Source organism: Oncorhynchus mykiss, chromosome 10, assembly GCF_057628025.1.
Source record: "Oncorhynchus mykiss isolate SJ-2025 chromosome 10, ASM5762802v1, whole genome shotgun sequence".
Taxonomy (NCBI): domain Eukaryota; kingdom Metazoa; phylum Chordata; class Actinopteri; order Salmoniformes; family Salmonidae; genus Oncorhynchus; species Oncorhynchus mykiss.
Window position 1 is genome coordinate 42,944,125 of NC_143031.1, and position 27,798 is coordinate 42,971,922.

The window sequence follows — 27,798 nt, forward strand, 5'->3', positions numbered from 1 at the left end:
TTTCTCCCACTGCTTGTAATCCGTCATCCGGTTAGCATGATTATCACTGAGAGACTGGCCAGTCTCACCAACCTTGGAGTGGCCGAAGAGAAATAAATGCTGCTATTCATCTCTCTGATGCGTTTCTTAATAATCTGCAGGTTTTTGAAATGCAGGCTGATTATAAAGTCGATCAGATGGAGATGAGCGAGTGTTTAATCTCAGCCCTGGGGATCCTCTCGCACTTTCACCATTTCTTTTTACGACAGTGGATTAGTGCTAATTTACTCATCTCTCACGCTCTAAACACTGCATGATTGTGTGTGTCACAAAACATTCTCACTCTAAATCGTTCATTTAAATAGTCAATCACATCCAAAACATACATGGTTTACCACACCATGACGCATTAAGCGTTTCTGTACTTAGTGGGTTATATGTGGGTAATTACTTTAAATGGCAATTAAGTGAATGTCTTGCCATCATGCTGCTGACTAGAGGCCTTGGGAGGGTTTTAGACTTTGGGCTGCTGTGTGTGAGAGGGCTGTGGTGACCCTTGGCCCTGTATTAATGAGAGGCCGTGTGTGTGTGTGTGTGTGTGTGTGTGTGTGTGTGTGTGTGTGTGTGTGTGTGTGTGTGTGTGTGTGTGTGTGTGTGTTAGAGAGACAGTGAGAGACTGTAGGGTGATGATGGGTCACGTGGTTTCCCTGCGCCACCGTGCTCAGCTTGGAGGAGCCAGGTACTTCTGTCACCTGTCTCTCTCCACTCACCTGTGAGCACCTGCAGCTGTCAATACCATCTGGCACACACACACACACACACACACACACACACACACACACACACACACACACACACACACACACACACACACACACACACACACACACACACACACAGACACACACACATACATACACACACACAGCCTCTCATTAATACAGGGCCAAGGGTCACCACAGCCCTCTCACACACAGCAGACCAAAGTCTAAAACCCTCCCAAGGCCTCTAGTCAGCAGCACACATGTATGAGAGTATGTGTTTTCTTCACCTTGAGGCCTTGAAGTTCCACTGGTCGGTAGCCACACATAACTAGACCCTGTAATCACTTAGCTATAAGTCAATTTGCACAACACATAATCAAAAACACGTCATCAGATGACCTCTTTTGACCAGAGCATGAGTCATGACAAGAATCACCAAGGGACAATACGTACAATCATACAAATATATCTGTTTGTTTTATTGAATAATATTCCATAATAAGACATCTCCCCTTGAGTCAGGTGTGATTTACTATAGAAATGTACACAGGTCTGTGTCAAACTCAGAGAGAGGGTGAGGGGAGGGGCCGGTGTGTCTCTAGTTACTGTGGAGGAGGAGTCAAGTTGGTAAATGGTGGTGCATGCATGCGTTGCAAAAATTCTCAAGTCAACCTGGATTTGTGGTCCTTATTGCTGGACTGTTTTGTAGCCTGTTAGTCCTCCTTGCTAACTGTTCATCCTTGCTGATGGCGGTTTGCCGTCCTTGCGAGCTGGTTGTCCCAATTGCAAGTTGTTAGTCCTATCTGCATTGTTCATACTCTCTAGTCTCAGTTTTTGTTGTGGCTGGAGTGTTAGTAGATCGAGCTCTGCTCACTTTGGCTCAGTTGCCATGTAGAGTCCCACCTGGTAAGTAACACCACAGCCCTTCTTTCATAGGCTCCATCAGTGCTAAGCCCTGTGTTATTACTTATGGCTCTTGTTGGAAGACGTCTGTTACTTTTGGAAGACGAGAGGAAAGGACTGAGATAAACCAAGAGCCGAGAGGAAAAAGGAGGGGGCGTAGTTTGTTTTTGGAAGACTTGTGTGACCATAACGCTGAGCCCAGTGGGTGTTGGGGAAGTCTGGTCATTGCTGGGAAAGGTCATAACTGACTGACAGACAGGTGTTGGCTTTAGGAGGACAAATCTGGCCTTTGCATGTTTCCACATACTCTTTTGAACTTTGACAACATTTACAGTTTAGGGTTAAATCTCTGGCATACTGTAAATCATTCACACTGTGAGCTTCCACCCAGAGGATTTAGTTTGGGTGGAAGCTCACACTGCCTCATTTAGCATTCTGTGGGAACGATGAACCAGTGCCCTTACCACTTCACCCCAACACAACCCTTTTGTTCACCTACAAAACCACATTGAAGGGAGGATTGGTATGAGGAAAGAAAAACATCCCTCCCAAGAGTCTGCATCAGAAAGTCATGACAACGCAAAGTAAAACACAACAAGAAAAATGTTCACCACCTATTCTTGGAGATATTTTCTGAAAAATATCAATACAACACCTCACACACATATATCACATATATTATTTATATATGGACATAGCTATATAGTAATATTTCTATGAAACAATGAGCCAGGAAAGCACCAACAAATGCTAGGTTTGTTGTCCATCCAAACAATTTCCCTGGCCTTTAGCTGTGTACTGTAGACTGACAGCCCTATTAAACATCACTGTTAAATCATACTTAAACAGTCAAAAAGGCTAAGCCAGACTTTGGTAGTACTGTCAAATCCCTTCATAAGAACTCTATAAATATTTATTATTATTATTATAATGACATTTTAACCACTATGTTCTCTTGTTATTATGAGATTGGTGTTCCCTGTTTTGACCCCAGTTGGGTCAGAACCTAAGACCAAAGTCCTTCAAACAGAGTGCACTCTAATGGAGTTCCACGGCATTGTCCCCAGAGCCTCAGAAAAGGACTGTTAAACGACAGAAACCCAAGTAGCTCAGTACATGGCCAGATCACACTGGCCAGTTGTATGGGGCTGTGGATCTCTAAAGTGTACCGTAAGATGAGAGAAATATCTGCCCCCACATTTGTTGTGCAACAGGCCACGTTGTCCAGTTTGCACGTTGGAATGGAACAAAACTGCTCTTGAGTTCATTGTCCACAAACATGGGTTGCTCCTCCCACTGCACCTAAGGGACATTATTGCTCTCAACGCTATACTATTGCTTTCCTCTTTGGCTTTTATTGAGTCTATCGATCGTCACTTCACTCTCATTCCTTGTCTTTTCTTCTTTCCCCCTCTCCCCTTTCTCTCCTTTTTCTCCCTCACACACTCATGCACACATACAGGTAGGTCATTACACTCGCTCAGTCACTCTTTCACTCACCCACACAGACACACACGTGCAAACGAACGCACACGCATGTACAAGCACACAGTGTGTGGAGGGAAGGTTAATGGGCAGTAGACATATAGGACACCTTTTGGTGAGATTGCGCTTTAAGTGGAGTGTGACTTCGAAGCGGACATGTGCGAGCGTGTGTGTGTGTGAACCACAACTGTCCTTGTATTCTCAACATCACTACCCCTCCCCCTCCCCTTGTGGGACCTGCTCTGCCTTAAATTCTGCTCTAATCAAGAAACGAGCTCTCTTTGCCTTACTTTATGATAGCTAATTCATTATTTCTGCCTCAACCAGCTAAATATCCCTCTGGCTTGCTCTCAATATCAGAACCAAAGAGCAGTGGTGTAAAGTACTTAAGTAAAAATACTTAAGTCGTTTTTTGGGGTAGCTATACTTTACTTTACTATTTATATTTTTGACAATAATTTTACTTCAAATCATTCCTTAAGATGATATTGTATTTTTTACTCCATTCATTTTCCTCGACACTCAAAAGTACTCGTTACATTTTGAATGCTTAGCAGGACAGGAAAATAGTCAAATTCACGCACTTATCAACCGAACATCCCTGGTCATTCCTACTGCCTCTGATCTGACGGCCTCACTAAACAGAGAACATCCCTGGTCATCCCTACTGCCGCTGATCTAGTGGACTCACTAAACAGAGAACATCCCTGGTCATTCCTACTGCCTCTGATCTAGTGGACTAACTAAACAGAGAACATCCCTGGTCATCCTACTGCCGCTGATCTAGTGGACTAACTAAACAGAGAACATCCCTGGTCATCCTACTGCCTACTGTCTCTGATCTGGCAGACTCACTAAACACACATGCGTCATTTGTAAATAATGTCTGAATGTTGGAGTGTGTCCCTGGCTATCTGTAAAAAAGAAAAAAATTGAAAATGATGGTGTCTGGTTTGCTCAATATAAGGAATTTTATATGATTCATACTTTTACTTTTGATACTTAAGTACATTTTAGGAATTACATTTACTTTTGATACTTAAGTATATTTTAAACCAAATACTTTTAGACTTTTACTTAAGTAGAATTTTACTGGGTGACTTTGACTTTTACTTGAGTCAGTTTCTATTAAGGTATCTTTACTTTTACTCAAGTATGACAGTTGGGGACTTTTTCCACCACTGCCAAACAGTCCTGCTTCGCATTTAATATCATTTCACTGCCTCAAATTCAATATCAGAACTAGTGAACTTTCACTGTCTCACATTCAATATCAGAATGAGTGAACTTTGCCTCACATTCTATTTCAGAACTAGTGAACTGTCTATGCCTCACATTCAATATCAGAACTAATGAACTGTCTATGACTCACATTCAATATCAGAACTGGTGAACTTTCACTGTCTCCCATTCAACATCAGAATGAGTGAACTTTGCCTCACATTCTATTTCAGAACTAGTGAACTGTCTATGCCTCACATTCAATATCAGAACTAGTGAACCAGTTTGTCTCACATTCTACCTCAAAACTAGTGAACTTTCTCTGCCTCACATTCTATCTCAGAACTATTGAACTTCCTATGACTCTAAGTGACCTCCTCTTTCTCTGCTTCACAATCTATCACAAAATGAGTGAACTTTTTCTGCCTCACATTCTATTTCAAAACTATTGAATTTCCTTTGACTCTCATTGACTTACTCTTTCTCATAGTAAACTTTTTCTGCCTCACATTTTATCTCAGAACAATTGAACTTTCTTTGTCTTACTTTCTTTCTCAGAACTAGTGCACTTTCTCTGTCCCACATTCTATCTCAGAACGTTCTCTGCCTCACATTATTTCTTAAAACTTTCGCTGTCTTACATTCTTTCTCAGAACTAGTGAACTTCCTTTGACTCGAAGTGACTTCCTCTTTTTCTCCTACACATTCTATCACAAAACGTGAACTCTTTCAGCCTCACATTCTATTTCAAAACAATTAAACTTTCTTTGACTCTCATTGACTTCCTCTTTCTCATAGTAAACTTTCTCTGCCTCACATTCTTTTTCAGAACTTGCTGACTTTTACTGCCTCACATTCAATAACAGAACTAGTGAACTTAGCCTCACATTGTTTCAGACATAGAAAACCAGTTTGTCTCACATTCTACCTCAAAACTAGTGAACTTTCTCTGCCTCACATTCTATCTCAGAACTATTGAACTTTATTTGACTCTCATTGACTTCCTCTTTCTCATAGTAAACTTTCTCTGCCTCACATTCTATCTCAGAACTATTGAACTTTATTTGACTCTCATTGACTTCCTCTTTCTCATAGTAAACTTTCTCTGCCTCACATTTTTTCTCAGAACTTGCTAACTTTCTCTGCCTCACATTTTTTCTCAGAACTAGTGAAGCTTCCTCCTCATACGTTAGAACTCAGCAAGGCACCCTCATTCCCTAATATTAAGTCTAACCCAAAAACGTTCTCAGATAGTCTACATCACCAAAAAGCAGGCTTGATATTTCAGAACATGACTATATCTCAACGACTGCCTACATACTCTGACCCTCTTAGAACATTCTAGACCATCTCAGACATACTCTTATCCTCAATAACATGCCAAAAACATCCTTCTCACATTCTGTACATTTTGGGAACATGTAACATTCTTAGAATGTCACTTTAATAATGTTTACATATCTTGCGTTACTCATCTCATATGTATATACTGCATTCCATACTATTTTACAATATCTTAGTCTATGCCGCTCTGACATTGCTCATCCATATATTTATATATTCTTAATTCCATTCATTGACTAGATTTGTGTGTATTGGGTATGTGTTGTGAAATTGTTAGATATTACTTGTTTGATATTGCTGCACTGTCGGAACTAGAAGCACAAGCATTTCGCTACACCCGCAATAACATCTGCTAAACACGTGTACTGTATGTGACCAATAAAATTTGATTAGATTTTCATTTGTTATGTATTTTCCTTCTCTGGGTTTTCCCTCATCTTCTGTAATGTTGTGTAACATATTTACAGGCAGTCCACTGCTATTGCCTGTTTCTTACAGAGGGGCTCTGTAAGGGACGAAAATAATAAGCTCACTTGTGTTGCCATCCCTTCTCAGTGACCCACTAGACAGGACAGGAGCTGGTCACACAGAACACCCCTGCCATCTCACTCTGACAGCACAGCCGCCATGGCAGGAACAAGCTACGCAGCAATGCCTTTGGGCATTTTACTTCATATATCCCCATGCTTAGAAAATCAGCCTTCTGTACACCAGGATGTCCCTGTGTATGTTGTAATTTTATGTTCATGGTTTGTTTCAGATGCTATTGCCCATTGCTTCCTTCAGCACTCTCAGGCCAATAACAATGCAGTGCCAGTGCTGGGTTTGAAAGGTGGCCATTTGTCACCCAAACATCATCTCCACAGAGAAGGACATCACTAAGACACCCCTCACAGTGCCCCATGTCCAGTATGAAGGACATTGTAGAAGTCCCCTCCCACTCAACACACAGATACACACACACAGAAACAGACACTTGCACAAACATGGATACGTGCACTATGCACTCCCAAAATAAACTCACATATTCCCACAAACATCCATACACTGGGAGAAGAACACAATCACAAACAGCCACGCACACAAAGAAATCCATATTTGCGAGTGGATTCCTCTGTGGTGATTTGATAACTCTGGTGAGGGGATAAGCAGTGAGATGTCTTTAGAATAGCAAGTAGGTGCTCCAGCTGTGTCTTATAAAAACTCATCCAGAAAGCCCCATATATCTATTGTGCTCCAGCTAAGAGCCTCCTCAGACTTTGATGTCAGCTTTAAACTCTGCTTCATGTCGACAACAGTTGCCAAGCAAAGGATACACTCAGAGGTCACTAGCACTACCTTTCAGGTGACAGAGAATTTAATCAGATTTAACAGGTCCAATCCTTACCATTTATCTGAAATAGTTTAGTGAATTATGAGCACCACAAGGTGAGTTTTGGAGGCTAGCAATTGGGAGTATTTTAAGCATGCACATTCATAACCACTGTCACTATCTCCCTCACTTGTATAAAATGCCGTACTTCCTTTTTTTAACACAGCCCAGCTCTGACAGAGACTCAAACCTGTACAAATATTGCAGAGACATGTTAATTTTTTTTTACATACATTTAAGCGAATAACTTAAGCAATTTTGTCTGTATTCCATAAAATCCCCAGGAAATAACCTTCAAAGAGTTGCATCATAATAACATTGGGCCCAGAGGGCATTTAGCTCCATCACTCTCTCACATGCTCAGAATCAGCCTGCTGAGCCCAATCTGAAATCATCTCTGTCAGGCTAATGTTATGTGGGCCAGACATGGCAGTCATGTCCCAGTCAGGGTTCTAATAGTAATTTGGACATGGTGCTTTCATGGCTCCAGAAGGGCAAATGGCTATCAACTTCAGATAATGGGATACCCTGACATTTCTGTCTCGTTATTTTGCCTGTGAGATTATTGCAAGGTTACGCGGCAGTTGAATCATCAATATCACCACAATCACTGTAACCATTGTAATTATCCTCATCCTCATCATCCTCATTATCATCCTTTACATCATCCTCATGATTTAATATGATAAACTTCTTCAGTTCCCTCCATGTATTTCCTCATTGTGATTGATCAAAGGAGAAATGGACTTTGAAAGAGTGAGCTAGAAAAGGCTGGTCACTGAAAAAGGTTATCCTGTAGCCTGTAGATATCTCTGATCCCCCAAAAAGAGCTGGCTTGACTTTTCTCTTTCAGCAGAAGATTTGGCATTTTTGAAAGTGATTGGCAGACTGCGGTTCAACAGACAGGCCTACTATCAAATATAAATAGATCCCCCTGATGTTGTCCAATAAAGCATCATTTTGATGGCCCACGTCCGCCTGTGGGGTGTGAGATTTGCAGGTGGGCAGATGGTGGAGGCCAGGCATAGCGACACTTTCACCATGGTGATTTCCATTACTTAGAAGAGTGGACCCACGCATGGCGGTTATGGTGACATGAAGTGATTAGTGTTACACACTTTTTCTCCAACATACACACACACACAATCGCACGCACATACATCAAAATACACGGATTAGAAATGACTGTGTGTGGGCGAGGGTAGGTGATTTCTGAAAATTGAGACAGGTGATGGAGGGCAGTAGGTCAATTAAAGAGGTATGACACAGGCTGTGCTTTTGGTAGTGAGTGTACCAGAGGAGGGGTAGAGGTGATTGACAGGGTGGAAGGGTGGTGATGCTGACTCGGTCCCTGGTCCATCTCTCTCTCTCTCTCTGGTTACAGGTGAGAGGAAACCCTCCCAGAACCAGACCTGGTGAGCTGCTGATGAGCTGTTGACCCCACACCCGTCAGCATGGTGCAGCCCAGTGCACTTCTGGTAAAGGGAGCCCATGAGGGTCATTCCTCCAGCCAGCCCAACGCATCATGGGTGATTGAGTCCCCATTGAGTTCTCAGTGTCACTGCTCCCCCTCCCCTCCCCTAGGTCCCCTGTGCTACGAGGCGTCAGCCTTGGGAGCTTTTTTCTCTTTCCTGCAGTTCTTGATGGAGAATGTTATTTCATGACGTTCTTCTGACGTCTTCACTGTCTTCCGAGCAGGGCTGTCTTTATCTCTTTCCTTCTCTTTTTCTTTCTGTTCATTGACTAGTTCGTGTAGCGATGGCTCCTTGTACATGGCAACTGTGGAGCAGAAGAGAGAAACGGTTGAGTGTCCAGTGCACACCTATGACATCTATGATAACTTAATATGTTTCTGATATATCCCTGTCTTATTTGTTCCTCTCAAACATTCGTCATAGCTTGGAGGGCATGTGACCAACCTTCAATAACTTTAGGCAGGAAGTGTGCGGCTCCCTTCGTCTTCTTCACCCGGTTGCCCTTCATAACCTGTCCGTCGCGGTTGATACCGATATACCAGGAGCGGCCCGACTGGTTCTGGCGGTAGAGCATGGAGGAGTACGTCACGTAGTAGTTCTCAAACACACTCTCCTTGAACTTACACTCTGGAGTGAAGTGTTCCTGAAGGAGAACAAACACAACACACATCATGAGAGGATCGACTGTACCCATTAAGCCAACCCAGAAACGCAAACAGGCATTCCAATGCATGCATAGTGTGTGCTCACAAATACCGTAGGCGCACACACACGCTCAGTGAAAAACATATTCATTAAGAGAGTTGTGTCTACGGGGAATGGAAGGGAATGCTAGGATTCTGTGTGTACTCATGTTCCTTTGAAAAAGCGAGAACATCCTGGTCTTTGGGGAGAAGAGTGTGGAATTATTACACTCATAGAGAGGGATTACGTTACAGCATCAGTGGTATGAACTTAACGAAGCCCTCTAAAGGTACAGTGGAAGGGAGAAACCACTGGGAAACTCTCCCATGAACAAAAGATTGACACATACCTACAAATACGCGCACATAGTATGCAAATGAATAAATACACAACACAACAATACATTCACAGTTGTTTTGGAAACACGTGAAAGTACGGAGGCAGAACAAATGGTTCAGATGGAAGTCCCCTTTCAACCTTCAAATTCAACATTGAACACACTCTGTAATACTGGCTGAAAGTGAACACACATATCAGAACCCCTTCAAAGTTAAAGCGTATCCAACATTTATGGTGCACCTCCACCTAAGACTTACCCCAGACCTGTGTGTCACCGGTGTCTTGTGTTAACATGGGCTCTAGTGTTATTGTGTTTCCTTGGGGCGACCAGAAATGTTGGGGCGAGCAGAATCAACAACCTCTACGTCATTCAAGACTGTTGCTTTGTGAGAAGGTGTCCCCAAAGTTAGAGCAGTTCCACCAAAGCCGTGGCCCAGTAAAAATATGGCTGCCGGCCCGCGTAGATGGAAACAGAAAAGTCTGAGCCTTTTGGGTAAAACACTGGGGTAAATCTCAGATGGAAACTCGACAGTTATTGGCTGTTAGAACATCTCCCCAGTCCCTACACCAGTGCTTAACCCCTCTATGTCCAGCACTAACATAAGGACCACTAAACCCTGCAGAATGTTGCCTGGTGATTGTAACCACTAACGACAGGTATACATCTCTCTTAGTCACCGTCAGCCTCCTTCCCTTGTCAGAGAGCAAACCCAATCTGCACGATTTATATAGTGCGAGCTGAAGGGCAGAAACAGCTGACTGGAGACTTTCTCTGGGGCTCAGGGAGATTGGGGGAGATGGTGGAGGACTGGGGGAGGACGAGTCGGCAATAAGAAGGGGCATTAAGGAGTCAGTAGTGGACTCGTCAGCATTAAGGAGCTCCATGGTCACACGCTCCCAGATCATCACCTCTCACCTTCAAGGTGCTGTGCGTGTCTGGAAAAGTCAATCACGCCATATCTCCACCTCGCTCCGCCACGCCCTCATATCCTTCCTCAGTTCCCCTCGACCCCATTTTCTCTATCGTACCTCCGGACCACCTGAGCCACCCTCATCTGTAGGTACTTCCCCCCCCCCCAGATCACAGTTATTTATACGTCTTCTGTCAGGTTTGGTATCTTAAGGAGCTTGATAAATGATCTGCTTCATTCATTATTAATCAGGGTGGAGAGGGAGAGAAAGGGTATTTGGTATTTTATTAGGATCCCCATTAGCTGTTGCGAAAGCCACAAGCTACTCTTCCTGGGGTCCACACAAAACATGAAACATGACATAATACAGAACATTAATACACAAGAACAGCTCAAGGACAGAAATACGTACATTTAAAAACAGCACACAGAGCCTACATGTCAGTACATACACACAAAATATCTGGGTCAAATAGGGGAGAGGCGTTGTGCTGTGAGGTGTTGCTTTATCTGTTTTTTGAAACCAGGTCTGCTGTTCATTTCAGCAATATGAGATGGAAGGGGAGTTCCACGCAATGATGGCTTTTTATAATACTGTACGCTTTCTTCCATCTGTTCTAGATTTGGGGGACTATGAAAAGACCTCTGGTGGCATGTCTGGTGGGGCAAGTGTGTGTGTCAGAGCTGTGCGTAAGTTGACTATGCAAGCAATTTGGGATTTTCAAGAAAAGCCAAAACTAGAGCCTGCAGGACTTGCTTTACGGAGTGTGGTGTTAAAAAAGCAGAGCATCTCTTTATTACGGACAAACCTCTCCCCATCTTCACAACCATTGAATCTATTATGTTTTCACCATGACAGTTTACAATCTAAAGTAACACCAAGTCATTTAGTCTCCGCAACTTGTTGAACGGCCACGCCATTCATGACCAGATTCAGCTGAGGTCTAGAGCTTCGTTTTAGTTTTAGAGATGTTTAGGTCCAATTTACTGGCCACCCATTCCAAAACTGACTGCAACTCTTTGTTAACGGTTTCAGTGACTTCATTAGCTGTGGTTGCTGACAAGTATATAGTTGAATCATCAGTATACATGGACCCACAGGCTTTGTTTAATGCCAGTGGCATGTCATTGGGAGAAAGAGTGTCTGAGTCTGAGGCCTGCTCCCCTGGTTCTCCCCTGGTTCTCCCCCAGGACCTGCAGTTGGAAGCAGGGCACCAAGAACAATTGGTCTCCAATCGCCATAACCTAGGACCCTACCATTGACCTCTGTGTCACCATAACCCACAATCAACCTCTGAATCATCACCAGGCAGGATAACCCATTACTAAGACCTAGATAACATTCAATTCTGAAATGACCCTCATGATAACACAATTTCCTCTCTGAAATTATACCCTCACGAAAACCCACCAGTCGACTTCTGAAATGACCCTGACGATAATCCACGCGTTGCACTTATAAACACTACCATGACGACAATCTTTGATAAATCCTGTGGAATGAGCCTAATTATAACCCACGTCTTCATTTTGACGTCTATCTAACAGCAGGACGTCTCCTGAGCTTTCCTGGAAAGACGTCAGCACAGACTAAGGACCCTCTTCATAAACCGACCTCTAAACCCCTGGACTAACCATCCTCATAATCTCCAACTCAGCTACCATGGCTGCTATGACTAATCTCATACAACCTAGTTTCTGTAATTACCATACCTTTAATCCATGAGTCAGCCTCAAGGACCCAGGTAATCTGCTATCTATCTCTTTAGAATGGAAGACACCTCCCCCACAATGTGACCTTTGAACTTCCACTGAGTTCCTATAGAACCACCAGTGGAGTAAATAATTGCTGAGCGTGTGTTGAACATGACAGGGAGGGTCACCATTTTTAAGTATAGAAGGGGGGGGGGACAAAATATTAAATAAAATAAAAATCTCACCCTTCACTTGTGACTTACTGACTGACTCGAGCAGCCTCCTTTCCCTGCATCGCCAGCCAGAATTAATTCAAATGAAAGCTGGTGAAATACAGTGCCTTGCGAAAGTATTCGGCCGCCTTGAACTTTGCGACCTTTTGCCACATTTCAGGCTTCAAACATAAAGATATAAAACTGTATTTTTTTGTGAAGAATCAACAACAAGTGGGACACAATCATGAAGTGGAACGACATTTATTGGATATTTCAAACTTTTTTAACAAATCAAAAACTGAAAAATTGGGCGTGCAAAATTATTCAGCCCCCTTAAGTTAATACTTTGTAGCGCCACCTTTTGCTGCGATTACAGCTGTAAGTCGCTTGGGGTATGTCTCTATCAGTTTTGCACATCGAGAGACTGACATTTTTTCCCATTCCTACTTGCAAAACAGCTCGAGCTCAGTGAGGTTGGATGGAGAGCATTTGTGAACAGCAGTTTTCAGTTCTTTCCACAGATTCTCGATTGGATTCAGGTTCTGGACTTTGACTTGGCCATTCTAACACCTGGATATGTTAATTTTTGAACCATTCCATTGTAGATTTTGCTTTATGTTTTGGATCATTGTCTTGTTGGAAGACAAATCTCCATCCCAGTCTCAGATCTTTTGCAGACTCCATCAGGTTTTCTTCCAGAATGGTCCTGTATTTGGCTCCATCCATCTTCCCATCAATTTTAACCATCTTCCCTGTCCCTGCTGAAGAAAAGCAGGCCCAAACCATGATGCTGCCACCACCATGTTTGACAGTGGGGATGGTGTGTTCAGCTGTGTTGCTTTTACGCCAAACATAACGTTTTGCATTGTTGCCAAAAAGTTCAATTTTGGTTTCATCTGACCAGAGCACCTTCTTTCACATGTTTGGTGTGTCTCCCAGGTGGCTTGTGGCAAACTTTAAACAACACTTTTTATGGATATCTTTAAGAAATGGCTTTCTTCTTGCCACTCTTCCATAAAGGCCAGATTTGTGCAATATACAACTGATTGTTGTCCTATGGACAGAGTCTCCCACCTCAGCTGTAGATCTCTGCAGTTCATCCAGAGTGATCATGGGCCTCTTGGCTGCATCTCTGATCAGTCTTCTCCTTGTATGAGCTGAAAGTTTAGAGGGACAGCCAGGTCTTGGTAGATTTGCAGTGGTCTGATACTCCTTCCATTTCAATATTATCGCTTGCACAGTGCTCCTTGGGATCTTTAAAGCTTGGGAAATCTTTTTGTATCCAAATCCGGCTTTAAACTTCTTCACAACAGTATCTCGGACCTGCCTGGTGTGTTCCTTGTTCTTCATGATGCTCTCTGCGCTTTTAACGGACCTCTGAGACTATCACAGTGCAGGTGCATTTATACGGAGACTTGATTACACACAGGTGGATTGTATTTATCATCATTAGTCATTTAGGTCAACATTGGATCATTCAGAGATCCTCACTGAACTTCTGGAGAGAGTTTGCTGCACTGAAAGTAAAGGGGCTGAAAAATTTTGCACGCCCAATTTTTCCGTTTTTGATTTGTTAAAAAAGTTTGAAATATCCAATAAATGTTGTTCCACTTCATGATTGTGTCCCACTTGTTGTTGATTCTTCACAAAAAAATACAGTTTTATATCTTTATGTTTGAAGCCTGAAATGTGGCAAAAGTTCGCAAAGTTCAAGGGGGCCGAATACTTTCGCAAGGCACTGTAGGTAATATCCAGCGTCCGTGGAGAGAATCCTGAGGTTGGGAAGAACCTCTTTATCATGCAGAGCAGTGTCCCGACCTTCTCCTCAACCCTCTCATTTCTCCTCCTCCTCTTCCTCCTCCTCCTCCCTCAGTGCCTGATTACACCTATTCTACCTGCTCCAAGAAGCTGAACTCCTAACGCCACCATACGTTACGCTACGTTGCTCTCCTGAAACACTAGTTAGGCCAAGGACTCAGGCCAGGGGCTAGCACACAAGGTGTTTACATTGTAACTGGTACATACATTTAGGGCTACTCATGCAGATTCGTAGGGAGAATCTCAATGGCAAACTACTCTCCTAGCCTCCTTCTCAAAACCATTGGTTGAGAAAGCCAGAGGTCCCACCTCTCTGACCTTCTCCTCCCATGGGTTTTGAGAAGGAGGTGGGAAGAGAGGGGAGAAAATGTGAGGAGTATGCAATTGAGAGTCTCCCATAGCGGGGGAGTTCTATGCCCCTTTCTCCCTTTCAAACAACCTCCTGTCGCATAACAAAATGTCATCTGTAGCACTTCCTGCCACCTCTACTTTGTCTGTTCTTCTCTGATAAGTAAATCACCTCTTGCACCAGTGCAAATGCTTAGTAAATATGACGGGAGAGTAAAATACAATATGTGTTGAGGTCCTGTTTCCTTGGTGTACTGCTCTGTATTGCCAGCAGGGGTGGTAGTGACACATTAGGCAGCCCTGCCTGGGTCTGTTGACCATCCCCAGCAGTCCCGGGTATTCTAGGAGATGCTGTGGAATCTGCCTAGCTACAGTAATCCCGCCATATTCCATGGTGCTGTATTAACGCTGTAGCAACAACCCCCCCCCCCCCCCCCCCCCCTCAAAACTTTCACTGAATCTCCTATTGGGTCTTTCCTCTGTGTGTGTGTGTGTGTGTGTGTGTGTGTGTGTGTGTGTGTGTGTGTGTGTGTGTCGGAGAGTGCAGAGGTGGGGGACACTAGAACATGTTATTGATTTTTTTAGAACCAGGTGCAGATGTTCTGTGACATGGCCTATTACCTAAGTTAACCCTTGTCTCGTCTTAACATTCTGTATACTCCCCTTGTCCTAAGGGTCAAAAATGACCCGCCTTCACTAAACCCTTCAAATAAAGCAGCTTAATTGAATAATTTTAAACCCCAAATCTATTTTGCATGAAGAAACAACCTGTCATTCATCACAAACTTTGTGAATATCTGGGTTTCCCCTCTTCACAATGCAGAACGACTGCATTCAATCAGTGGACGCCACTCATTTTTATTACAACACACCTGTCATAATTGTTTTCTTTACTAAAGTAGAGGTTTATTATTATTATTGCTGAAGGTACTGCATAGGTTTAAACATTGTTTTTTAGCAAGATATATCACTTACTGTGTTTAGCCTAAGAAAGTAGCAGAAATGTGCAGAAAGTAGTTTTGAATGCATTTTATTGAACAATAACAGTCTTGAACTTTTTTGGCAACATAGTGATATATTCGTATACACTGTACAATGAGGAATTAACTACAAAATACTAGCCTTCTCCCATTTTTTTAACCATTGCCCCCACCCACAAGGTGTATAAACAACAACAATAAATACGAATAAAATAAGATAATAGATACAAAACAAAAATGTGAAAAACATAAATCAATCATCTCTAATTAGCACATGTAGGACAGTATGTAAGTGTGTGTACATGGACTTTGTAGATGTATTTCTCACATGTGCAGCACATAGTATTTGTGTTACAGTCCTTCTTTGGGGACAGAATTGGAATCTCCTCCTCTTGTCTGCCCCAGCTGCAGCCTCAGGTGGATGGTGGATCAGGACTTGATTCAGTCCCCTGAACAGCTTTCACAAGCGCTGCAGAGGCTGCAGTGCCGGGGAGGCACTCCCTTCTTTAAATGCGTGGGGTTACAAGTGCCTTTCCCAGCTGCTCCAGGAACACCCTCCTCTTGTTTCGTTTATCAGACATCCAGGTAGGGTTGATCTTGTTCCATATCACAAAGGCATTGTAAGAGGACACATCAATGATGTTATGGAAGATGACCAGGGGCAAGCAGGCAGTCATGATCCTGCAGCTGTAAGTTCCAATCACCTTGTCCAGGTTCTCCACATCTCCTTTGTTGTGGTTGAAGTCCAGGATGATGGTTGGCTTCCTGTCCTCATGATCACTGATCTCAGCCGTTTTGTGCAGTGTGCTCAGGAGGACCACATTCTTGTTCCTCTTTGGGAGGTAAGAAAGTAGAGTGGTGGTGAAGGCAAACCTTTATGAGAAGGCCTCTCTCCCTCTTGTTTCAAGGAGTGCAGGGGGAGCTCAGGCTTGTTCTATCTAACTGTGCCAACCATGGTGATCTTCCTCTTCAGTAGCTGCTGGCTGAGTTCAATCAGTACCACACATAATCTCAATTTCTAATTGTGTGTGTGTCTTTGTTGTTTTTTGTGGTGTGTAAATTATTTTATAACTGCCGGGTCAAAAATGACCCTAAGACAATCTTTGTACCCTGGTGGTGTACAGCTTTCATGGAAATATGAACAAAGGCGACGTTTCACTTTTTCTAACTTTGGGGTCACTCTAGGAAAAGTCATCAAATTTCAAGTTGAAGAAATATAATTTAGGGGTTTTTCTCTGCTGCTATACATAGTGGTGGGTCATTGTTTGACCCTTAAGGACAACACAAGGGTTAAGAAGGCGTACAGGGCTGTGAAAAAGTATTGGTCACCTTTCTAATTTTCTCTACTTTTGCATACTTTTTAAACTGAATGTTATCAGATCTTCAACCAAAGTGAACAAATAACACAACAATTACATACTTATTTCATTTATTCAATTTAAAAAAAGTTATGCAATACCCAATGTCATGCAAAAGATATACTTTGACCCATCTGTCCATAGAACATTCTTCCAAGAGTCTTGATGATCATCCAGGTGCTTTCAGTTGCCTTTTGGCATACTTGAGTCAACTTTTTGGACAAGATGGGTCCTGTTATGTCGGGCAAAAACCAAACTCTGCATTCCACATTAGGAACCTCATACCAATGGTCAAACATGGTGGTGGTAGTGTGATGGTTTGGGGATGCTTTGCTGCCTCAGGACCTGGACAACTTGCCTTATAGAAGGAACCATGAATTCTGCTCTGCATCAGAGAATTCTACAGGAGAATGTCAGGCCATTCATCTGTGAGCTGAAGCTGAAGCACAGCTGGGTCGTGCAGCAAGACAACGTTCCAAAACACACAATCAAGTCTACATGAAAATGGATAAAAAGCAACACATTTAAAGTTTTGGAATGGGCTAATCCCAATTGAGATGTTGTGGCAGGACTTGAAACCAGCAGTTCGTGGTTGAAAACCTACAAATGTGGCTGAGTTACAACAGTTCTGCATGCAAGAGTTACAACAGTTCTGCATGCAAGAGTTACAACAGTTCTGCATGCAAGAGTTACAACAGTTCTGCGTGCAAGAGTTACAGCAGTTCTGCATGCAAGAGTTACAACAGTTCTGCATGCAAGAGTTACAACAGTTCTGCGTGCAAGAGTTACAACAGTTCTGCATGCAAGAGTTACAGCAGTTCTGCATGCAAGAGTTACAACAGTTCTGCATGCAAGAGTTTCAACAGTTCTGCGTGCAAGAGTTACAACAGTTCTGCATGCAAGAGTTACAGCAGTTCTGCATGCAAGAGTTACAACAGTTCTGCATGCAAGAGTTACAACAGTTCTGCATGCAAGAGTTACAACAGTTCTGCGTGCAAGAGTTACAACAGTTCTGCATGCAAGAGTTACAGCAGTTCTGCATGCAAGAGTTACAGCAGTTCTGCATGCAAGAGTTACAGCAGTTCTGCATGCAAGAGTTACAGCAGTTATGCATGCAAGAGTTACAACAGTTCTGCATGCAAGAGTTACAACAGTTCTGCATGCAAGAGTTACAACAGTTCTGCATGCAAGAGTTACAGCAGTTCTGCATGCAAGAGTTACAGCAGTTCTGCATGCAAGAGTTACAGCAGTTCTGCATGCAAGAGTTACAACAGTTCTGCATGCAAGAGTTACAACAGTTCTGCATGCAAGAGTTACAAGAGTTCTGCATGCAAGAGTTACAGCAGTTCTGCATGCAAGAGTTACAGCAGTTCTGCATGCAAGAGTTACAGCAGTTCTGCATGCAAGAGTTACAGCAGTTCTGCATGCAAGAGTTACAACAGTTCTGCATTTGGTTGCAGTCAATTCAGCTAAAAGTGGCACAAGCAGTTATTAGTGTAAGGGGGCAATTACTTTTTCACACAGGGGAATTGGGTGTTGCATAACTTTGTTAATTCAATATTTAGAATTAAGTATCAATTTTTTTGGTTATTTGTAAACTCAGGTTCCCTTTATCTAATATTAGGTTTTGGTTGAATATCTGATAACATTCAGTATAAAAAATAGGCAAAAATAGAAAAAATCAGAAAGGGGAAAATACTTTTTCCCGGCACCGTAGATGCACTTAAAGAGAGGGGTTAACAGAGGGCGAGGCTGACCTCACTGGTCATGTTGTGTGCACAAGCATTGCAATACACAGGTTATTCAATCATTTCACCCACACTGCTCGAGCGCTGGTCTTTGATTGGGCTGGAGGTTGTGAACGAGCGTCTGCGTACCCAATCGCTAAAATAGAGCTTGTTTCTACTGGAGACGCGTCACACGCTGCAAGTCCCCTGGGTATCAGGAAGTTACAGACCTATGTGGAAGCTTGAAAGACAAAAGAGGAGAGATTCATTGAAGATGAACAAAAAACAAACCAGGCTTCCCTTTTTATCTGTGGATGAATCGTCGGAGTAGAGAAACACACAATTTTGTATGACAAAGAACCAGCTAAAAAGAGCACCATACGCATGCCAGCAAAAATAACAACCAAATGTTCATCTCCCAGGACAAGCTAGCTAAATATCCATGAATGTTTCATGTGTGTTTCGACCTGCCCCGAAATTAATGTAGTTGATTCACAGTTGGTTTTGGTATTTTAACCTGCCCAGATTGTCTGGTGTGAAGGGACAAAATCAAAATGAGCGCGACGGCGAGCGCGAGTGCGTGGCCGGTGTAGTCAGCATGTGAGGCACGCAGATGGCCCTCTGTCACCATAACTACATGGTCCTTCTCTAATGGTTTATGATGCCACGGCTTGGTATGATGTTATATTGTGTGAGTGATAGCTAGGAGCAGAGTGAGTTGGGGCTAGGGGATGTGTAAGTGGAGTCTACTGCCTACTCTACACTCATCTCTGGGTTGATTAACAGTCTCTGTTGATGTGATTCACATGCAGGGGAGTGAGAGAGGTGACCATGCATCCACCTCACATCCCTTCATACCTCCATTTGTCATCCCCCTTTCAATATCCACTTCATAGGAGAGAGAGAACGGAGGGAGGTAGTGCACTTGTGATGTCTCTGTGTGTCATTAGATCAGCAGTGGCCTTTGTCATAGGCTCGGGGTAAATTACACAGCAGTGATACATCTGTCAAAACAAAGCTCTTTGTTCACAACACACTCACACCCAATACACATACAGATATGTACATGCTATCTGATACTGTGTGGCTGGAAAGACTACAACAACAGATGCCATTGGCAACCAAGTCTACATCTCTTACTTATTAGTACCATCTTAGCACAGAACCTTGTTGCTGGACTAATGATAAATGAATAGAAAGAAGGAACCCTGCCTGCACACAGCATTACTTCTCCTAAGTGCACTTCATTGCCTGGCTGGCAGCATGTCTGCCTCTGTATCATTCCATTCCGTTTCTCTATACCTCATCCCTTCTTTCTCTATCCCTGCCGTTTTGCCTGATTACTCTTCTCTTCTTCCCCTTTCCTGTTTTTTCCAACTCTCTCCTGTTCTCTCTCTCTCCCCCATTGTGATGAAGGTGATGCTATCTGGACGGCTGTGTTGTCCTGCATCTCAATGCAGCCCTCACAGGAGAAGAATGGACTACAAAGCCATTCATCAGGAAAGGTCTCTCTCTCTCTCTCTCTCTCTCTCTCTCTCTCTCTCTCTCTCTCTCTCTCTCTCTCTCTCTCTCTCTCTCTCTCTCTCTCTCTCTCTCTCTCACACACACACACACACACACACACACACACACACACACACACACACACACACACACACACACACACACACACACACAGAGATACAGCACCACATAGATATTACAGTGATTTACATGTATAACCTCACAAGCAATTAAACGCAGACAATAGAAACTACTCATACAAGCACAGACACAAACACAATTATCCACTCAAATATACATAACCGCATGTGTAAAACCTGCCCACACACACACATCAACCACTACACAAATGTGCTGAACATACAGTGCCTTGCGAAAGTATTCGGCCCCCTTGAACTTTGCGACCTTTTGCCACATTTCAGGCTTCAAACATAAAGATATAAAACTGTATTTTTTTGTGAAGAATCAACAACAAGTGGGACACAATCATGAAGTGGAACGACATTTATTGGATATTTCAAACTTTTTTAACAAATCAAAAACGGAAAAATTGGGCGTGCAAAATTATTCAGCTCCTTTACTTTCAGTGCAGCAAACTCTCTCCAGAAGTTCAGTGAGGATCTCTGAATGATCCAATGTTGACCTAAATGACTAATGATGATAAATACAATCCACCTGTGTGTAATCAAGTCTCCGTATAAATGCACCTGCACTGTGATAGTCTCAGAGGTCCGTTAAAAGCGCAGAGAGCATCATGAAGAACAAGGAACACACCAGGCAGGTCCGAGATACTGTTGTGAAGAAGTTTAAAGCCGGATTTGGATACAAAAAGATTTCCCAAGCTTTAAAGATCCCAAGGAGCACTGTGCAACCGATAATATTGAAAGGGAAGGAGTATCAGACCACTGCAAATCTACCAAGACCTGGCCGTCCCTCTAAACCTTCAGCTCATACAAGGAGAAGACTGATCAAAGATGCAGCCAAGAGGCCCATGATCACTCTGGATGAACTGCAGAGATCTACAGCTGAGGTGGGAGACTCTGTCCATAGGACAACAATCAGTCGTATATTGCACAAATCTGGCCTTTATGGAAGAGTGGCAAGAAGAAAGCCATTTCTTAAAGATATCCATAAAAAGTGTCGTTTAAAGTTTGCCAAAAGCCACCTGGGAGACACAAAAGACACCTGGACACCTGGAAGAAGGTGCTCTGGTCAGATGAAACCAAAATGGAACTTTTTGGCAACAATGCAAAACGTTATGTTTGGCGTAAAAGCAACACAGCTGAACACACCATCCCCACTGTCAAACATGGTGGTGGCAGCATCATGGTTTGGGCCTGCTTTTCTTCAGCAGGGACAGGGAAGATGGTTCAAATTGATGGGAAGATGGATGGAGCCAAATACAGGACCATTCTGGAAGAAAACCTGATGGAGTCTGCAAAAGACCTGAGACTGGGACGGAGATTTGTCTTCCAACAAGACAATGATCCAAAACATAAAGCAAAATCTACAATGGAATGGTTCAAAAATAAACATATCCAGGTGTTAGAATGGCCAAGTCAAAGTCCAGACCTGAATCCAATCGAGAATCTGTGGAAAGAACTGAAAACTGCTGTTCACAAATGCTCTCCATCCAACCTCACTGAGCTCGAGCTGTTTTGCAAGTAGGAATGGGAAAAAATGTCAGTCTCTCGATGTGCAAAACTGATAGAGACATACCCCAAGCGACTTACAGCTGTAATCGCAGCAAAAGGTGGCGCTACAAAGTATTAACTTAAGGGGGCTGAATAATTTTGCACGCCCAATTTTTCCGTTTTTGATTTGTTAAAAAAGTTTGAAATATCCAATAAATGTCGTTCCACTTCATGATTGTGTCCCACTTGTTGTTGATTCTTCACAAAAAAATACAGTTTTATATCTTTATGTTTGAAGCCTGAAATGTGGCAAAAGGTCGCAAAGTTCAAGGGGGCCGAATACTTTCGCAAGGCACTGTATATTACATCATAGACATTATAATTGAAGGTATGCATACGTACATCAACACACCCATTAAATACGCAATCACCGCGGTTAATTTCAGAGGCCTGATTGACATGCATTGGAACTGCATCTGTGAAATCTAGTCTCTCAATTGTGCCTCTTCCCATCCACCATCTCTCTATCTGTCTTTCTCGCACGCACGCACACACACACACACACACACTCGCACTCCCACACACAATCGGCCCCCTTCTCTCACACATCTCCCCCCTCTCATGGCCCAGGAGGGTTTTCCAGAGAACACAGATGATAAAATGGGTCAGGACAGAGCTGAGCACTATTTTTACCAGGACAGAAGCCATTTTCCTGGAGTCTCCTACAGGTATAAGGAAGCTGAGGCTCATGGCTGAGACAACAGAGCTGTGACATGGAGTTCCCCCTTGTCATTAGCTCCATACTGCCCTGCTTCACTAGCCTGACAAAAGCTGTCTGATCACGCTTTTACTGCAATGCACAGCCTAATTGAAAAGAGGAGGACAAAGAATCAAAGTGAGTGAGTGAGTGAGTGAGTGAGTGAGTGAGTGAGTGAGTGAGTGAGTGAGTGAGTGAGTGACTGACTGACTGACTGACTGACTGCCTACTCTACACTGACTGACTGACTGACTGACTGACTGACTGACTGCCTACTCTACACTGACTCACTGACTGACTGACTGACTGACTGAGAGCCCTGCAGAGGTTTTCCCCAATGGCAGTGTCCTCTGTGTCTCTTGTTGTCACTCACCTCAGCCTCTCACCCACACAGTCACAAAACAGAGTACATCACTGTTTCAAACATGCATCCGCTCTCACAAACAACAGCTTACCGGTGTGTGACTGTAACACACACCAAACACACAAGGTTACACATCCTCAGCATGATTCTATTCTAAGGGAAGACACTCTGTCTGTCTGCTTGAAGCCACATAGAAGGCCTCTGTGAGTTACCGAGGGGTTTTGACTGTGTTTCCTTTGAACCCGATGCTCCTATTGCCTCTGTACACACAGAGGCAATAGACAAACGCCTTCTCATTGCAGAATGTTAATCTTCAGCTCAGGGATATTCTCTCTCTCTCACACTGACAGAGGTGCAGCTGTTACAACCTTACACCAACGCTCCAACGAGCTCTCCCAACTTGAATGTGTCTGCCCTACGTGCACTGCACGCTGGCAGACTTTATGTATGAAGTATCGCACGGTTACACTCTGTGTTTTAAAAAATGGATTCTGTGACACACACACATGCACACGCACGCACGCACACACACACACACACACACACACACACACACACACACACACACACACACACACACACACACACACACACACACACACACACACACACACACACACACACACACACACACACACACACACACAGTGAGATTGAGTGAATGTTCCACTACTCTGTAATGCTATTGCTCTATGTCCTTTACAGTAGCACCAGACACAGTGTAGGTAATTGGTCACACTGCAGTGGCTAATCCCTTGTTATTATTCTGCTGTTTTTATGTTGTGTGGCAATCTAGACGCTCGGGGCACAGTAACCTTTCATCCTTAATCACACACAGAGCTTACACCCTATTACCTAAGCTCGGTGAAGAGACTTAACGTTGAACAGTACATCCTCAGTACAGACGCTGTACTATAGCTGCATACTGTCCTCAACCCCCATACAATTGTACATTGCAGATTCAAAGTTCTTTGTTTCTGGCCATTTTGAACCTGAAATCGAACTGAGAAAGGCTGATGTTCCAGATACTCAACTAGTCTAAAGAAGGCCAGTTCTATTGCTTCTTTAATAAGAACAACAGTTTTCAGCTGTGCTAACATAATTGCAAAAGGGTTTTCTAATGATCAATTAGCCTTTTAAAATGATCAACTTGGATTAGCTAACACAAAGTGCCATTGGAACACAGGTGTGATGGCTGCTGATAATGGGCCTCTGTACACCTATGTCGATATTCAATAAAAACCAGCCATTTCCCACTACAATAGTCATTTACAACATTAACAATGTCTACACTGTATTTCTGATCAATTTGATGTTATTTTAATGCACAAAAACAAAACCATTTCTAAGTGACCCACATTTTTTTACGGGGGGTGTATATTTCTAAGTGGCTCAACTGCACCGCTGAATCTAAGCCAATGGAACAGGATGTGCAACTCCAGATTGAAGTCCATTTCAGCACCATGGACAGCAAACAGATTCTCCTGGCACAGAGTTCAGCATCATGGGCAGAAACCAGATTCTCCTGGCACAGAGTTCAGCAACATGGACAGCAACAACACAGTCCGTAATTGAGGAGATTTCGCAACAGCAGTCCACTCCTGATATGGCTGTTCCAGCCGTTGCATGGTCATTATAACTGTCATTTAGAGAGCTAAAGCTTCACTGAGTATCTCTATTGCTGGCACTGGCCTACTGCCACACAGCCATTTCCCCCAGGTTTACTCAGAAACATTACTGTAAAAGACACATTGTCCAATGTTGTTACTGGTTTATGTAGTTTATGTTTTGTTGAGCATGTGGACTCACAGAGGTGTAGAGGTACCCATCGCTGTTCATGCCCAGGTAGAGCCCTGTCTTCGCCCCCTGGATCGCCACGATCCTCAGACCCACAGGAATCAAGTTGAACTGTGCTGCAGAGAGGCGGAAAGAGGGAGGGAGGAGAGAGAAACGTTAGAACATGAGACTGACATTAGACCGACCCAGACAGCAGCAATCAAGAGCTTCCTAGAATGTCTTCTATAGGAATTTACATGGCTGTTGTTTCACCTCTGAATAACCCTACCAGGCACAAAGGTCACAACCTCACTGAGCCTAAGCCAGAGTGTCATGAGCGAGATATGGAGTGTTGTTGGAGTGAGGGGCTATCATCACGTCACCTCAGGTTTGCCATACTTTTGCTCTACTCTGGGTGCAGCACCTCCCTGAATACAGCTAAGAGGACTGGTGAAACACAAAGGAATAGAACGAGAGCATATGAGAGAGACAGTGGGAGAAAACAAGGGAGAAAGAGAGCGTGAACAACAGAGAGGATGGAGTGACAAAAAGATGACAGAAATAGACGCCAGGAAGGGGCAGAGGCGGGAGGAAGGAAGGAAGAGAAAGGACAAGTCTATCCTCTATCTCTCGTCTCTTCTCACTCTCTCTGGGGCGTGCAGGGTTTCAGGGGTGTTACTGAGCTCTTCTACATGGAGACCAAGGGAACCATCAGAACAGGACAACAGAGTGGAAACAGTAGAAGACAGATCGGGTGGGAAAGAGAAAGTAGAGATGAGAGAGATAAAGGAACAATTATTGCTTCCATGGATTTTAAACGTGCCAACTAAACATCCTTATCAAATCCACACCCATTCTGAAACCTAAACCCGATGCAATAAGAAGCACAGCGTCTTTGTCAACATGATTGTGTTGTCTATTTATTTGCAGACCTTGCTGTTTGTGAAGGAGCATCTGGCTTTCCTAATCTCTAACTATATTTGAATAAGATCTTTGTCAAATCCTCTTGTTGATTTTGTGTATTTTCACTGTTGGCAGTTTCTAAAGGCGCATTTGGGAATCAAATAAGATTAATATTGAAAGTCAATACATGCATCCAATCCATATTAAAAGTAAGTAAACAATTCAATGAAACAAAGAACCTGCAAAGCGAGGGGTCCTTGAGGATGTCTCAAGTGGTTATTTATTTATCTGCTGAATAATAACTCAATTATTGTACAACGATGTCATGGTATATCAAGAAAGCAGGCATGTCTATAAGTCTCCCCATTCTCTGCCTCACCATGCTGCTGTCTTCTCTCTTCCCTTTTCATCACTCTGTGGTGTCATAGTCACCCTGCACCAAACCCTCTGACAACCTCCAGCTCACTCAAAGACCAGTCAATCTGTTCCACACGCTCCTCTCTGCTCTGCTCCTCACACACGCAGACAGCTGGGCCCGAGGAGGAGAGCTGAGGACAGACCCAGTCATCACACACCGCACACACACACTCATCCCTGTCACTCCCCCTTCTCTCTTTCTGTTCCATTCTCTCCCTTCCATCTCTTTCTCTATTTCTTTGTTACTCTATTGCTACATCTCTCTCTCTCTCTATTTCTCTACTTCTCCTTCTATCTTCTCTTGGCATGACCTCACTATATGAAGGATTTTATGGATGAGGGAGAAGTATACAACAACACTGAATATTTCAGTGTTTCAAATTGTGTGCTTAGTGTGGTTTTGTGTACTGTTGCCATGACCTGATCTGAGTTGGTGTTAATGGTGATTGGGTTGTGTGCTGTAGTTATTCCAGTATACCAGGATGCCAGTATCTAGTACCCACCTATTCTGGAAAAGCATAGGCTTCAGTACTTCAGCCACAGACCAATAGCCCTGATCAGCGGTTGTTGAATGAGCAATCAACTGGTGCCAGTGACCAGACACTGAGAGAAGTATACAATACCTGGCTACTAGCCAGACTGGCAGGCCATGTGCCAACACACACACACACACACACACACACACACACACACACACACACACACACACACACACACACACACACACACACTTACAGAAGGAGCTGCCTTCGTCCCTTGTGCCATCCATGGTGCCATCCGGCTGCATCTGCAGGTAGTATCCGTGCTGACTGTACAGCCTGGTCACGATGCCTTTCAACTGGGGCTCTGCAGAGGAAACAGTCAGCACAAAGCTTTATTAGACAGGGCCCATGGACAGGGACAGATAGAAGAGTCATGTAATAGTTATTTAGGGTTGAGAGGAACTTGGAGTTGAACAGAATGGGTTAATAGGAGATTGTCAGTTAGGGAGGTAGGAAAATACTTACAATAGTCTGAGTTAACAACACACAGCCAAATGTGTCTTTTAGAAGGGTATACAAATAGTTTAGCCGTCAGTGCAATGAATATTTGCAACGTCATCTAATAATGATGAATAATAGTTTAATAAAAGTTGACGACAAAAATAGACAAACTGATGTCATGAACAGAGGCTGCTGGCTAGCTGCTGGCCAGCACCTTATCTCTCTCTGCCCATTATCATTGCCGTTGGTATTTTAAGCAAAAGAGTTTGGGGTCATTGGAGGATTAAGTCAAATGAAAGAGAGCCTGTCTTCTGCTCCATGAAAGATACATCAGCATCACACATGTATTTGTGATGAGGAGGAATAAGATAACTGAACATTTAATGTGCAGGGTCCCTGCCGTCTACTTTGTGTTCATTTAAGAAACCGACAGATAACGAATCCTTTCAGATAGGAAACATGCAGCCACTGAGTCTGTTCCGGTTCACTCCTACAACCTTCCTCACTTTCCCTTTCCCTGCTCTGTGGTGCTCCTAGTTGACAGTCTGCCAGCAGGAGGCTGCAGGTGCTGTGGTGCCATGGCTTAATGCTCAGTCACTCTCAGTTAGAGAGAACAGCCTGGTCGGGCTAAGCTAGCGGGCCGCCTCTCATCCACAATGTAGCTTTAATGAGGGAGATGAAACATGGATGAGAGAGCAGTTTGTGAGAAACCCTCTGGGGGAATGGGGGTCAGATGTTAGTTCCCATGCCTCTAACCTCCTCCTACTCTGCCCTCTCCTCTCTCAGCCTCCCTGAGAGCCATTTGCTCGCACGATCCCGATCGATACACAGATCCTGATGAAG

General features: G+C 43.5%; 1 protein-coding gene across 1 annotated transcript in view; it reads right to left on the bottom strand.

The window, feature by feature from the left end:
* Positions 1–5,051: 5,051 nt before the first annotated feature.
* Positions 5,052–27,798, bottom strand: part of LOC110533935 (fibroblast growth factor 11-like) — a 59,733-nt gene continuing 36,986 nt past the window's right edge. The window contains exons 2-5 of the mRNA XM_090186682.1: positions 26,708–26,818; positions 24,686–24,789; positions 8,988–9,186; positions 5,052–8,847 (exon numbers count right to left, since the gene is read on the bottom strand). Of these exons, the coding sequence (XP_090042808.1) occupies positions 8,663–8,847; positions 8,988–9,186; positions 24,686–24,789; positions 26,708–26,818 (599 nt within the window). The 3' untranslated portion in view covers positions 5,052–8,662. The remainder of the gene's footprint in view (positions 8,848–8,987; positions 9,187–24,685; positions 24,790–26,707; positions 26,819–27,798) is intronic.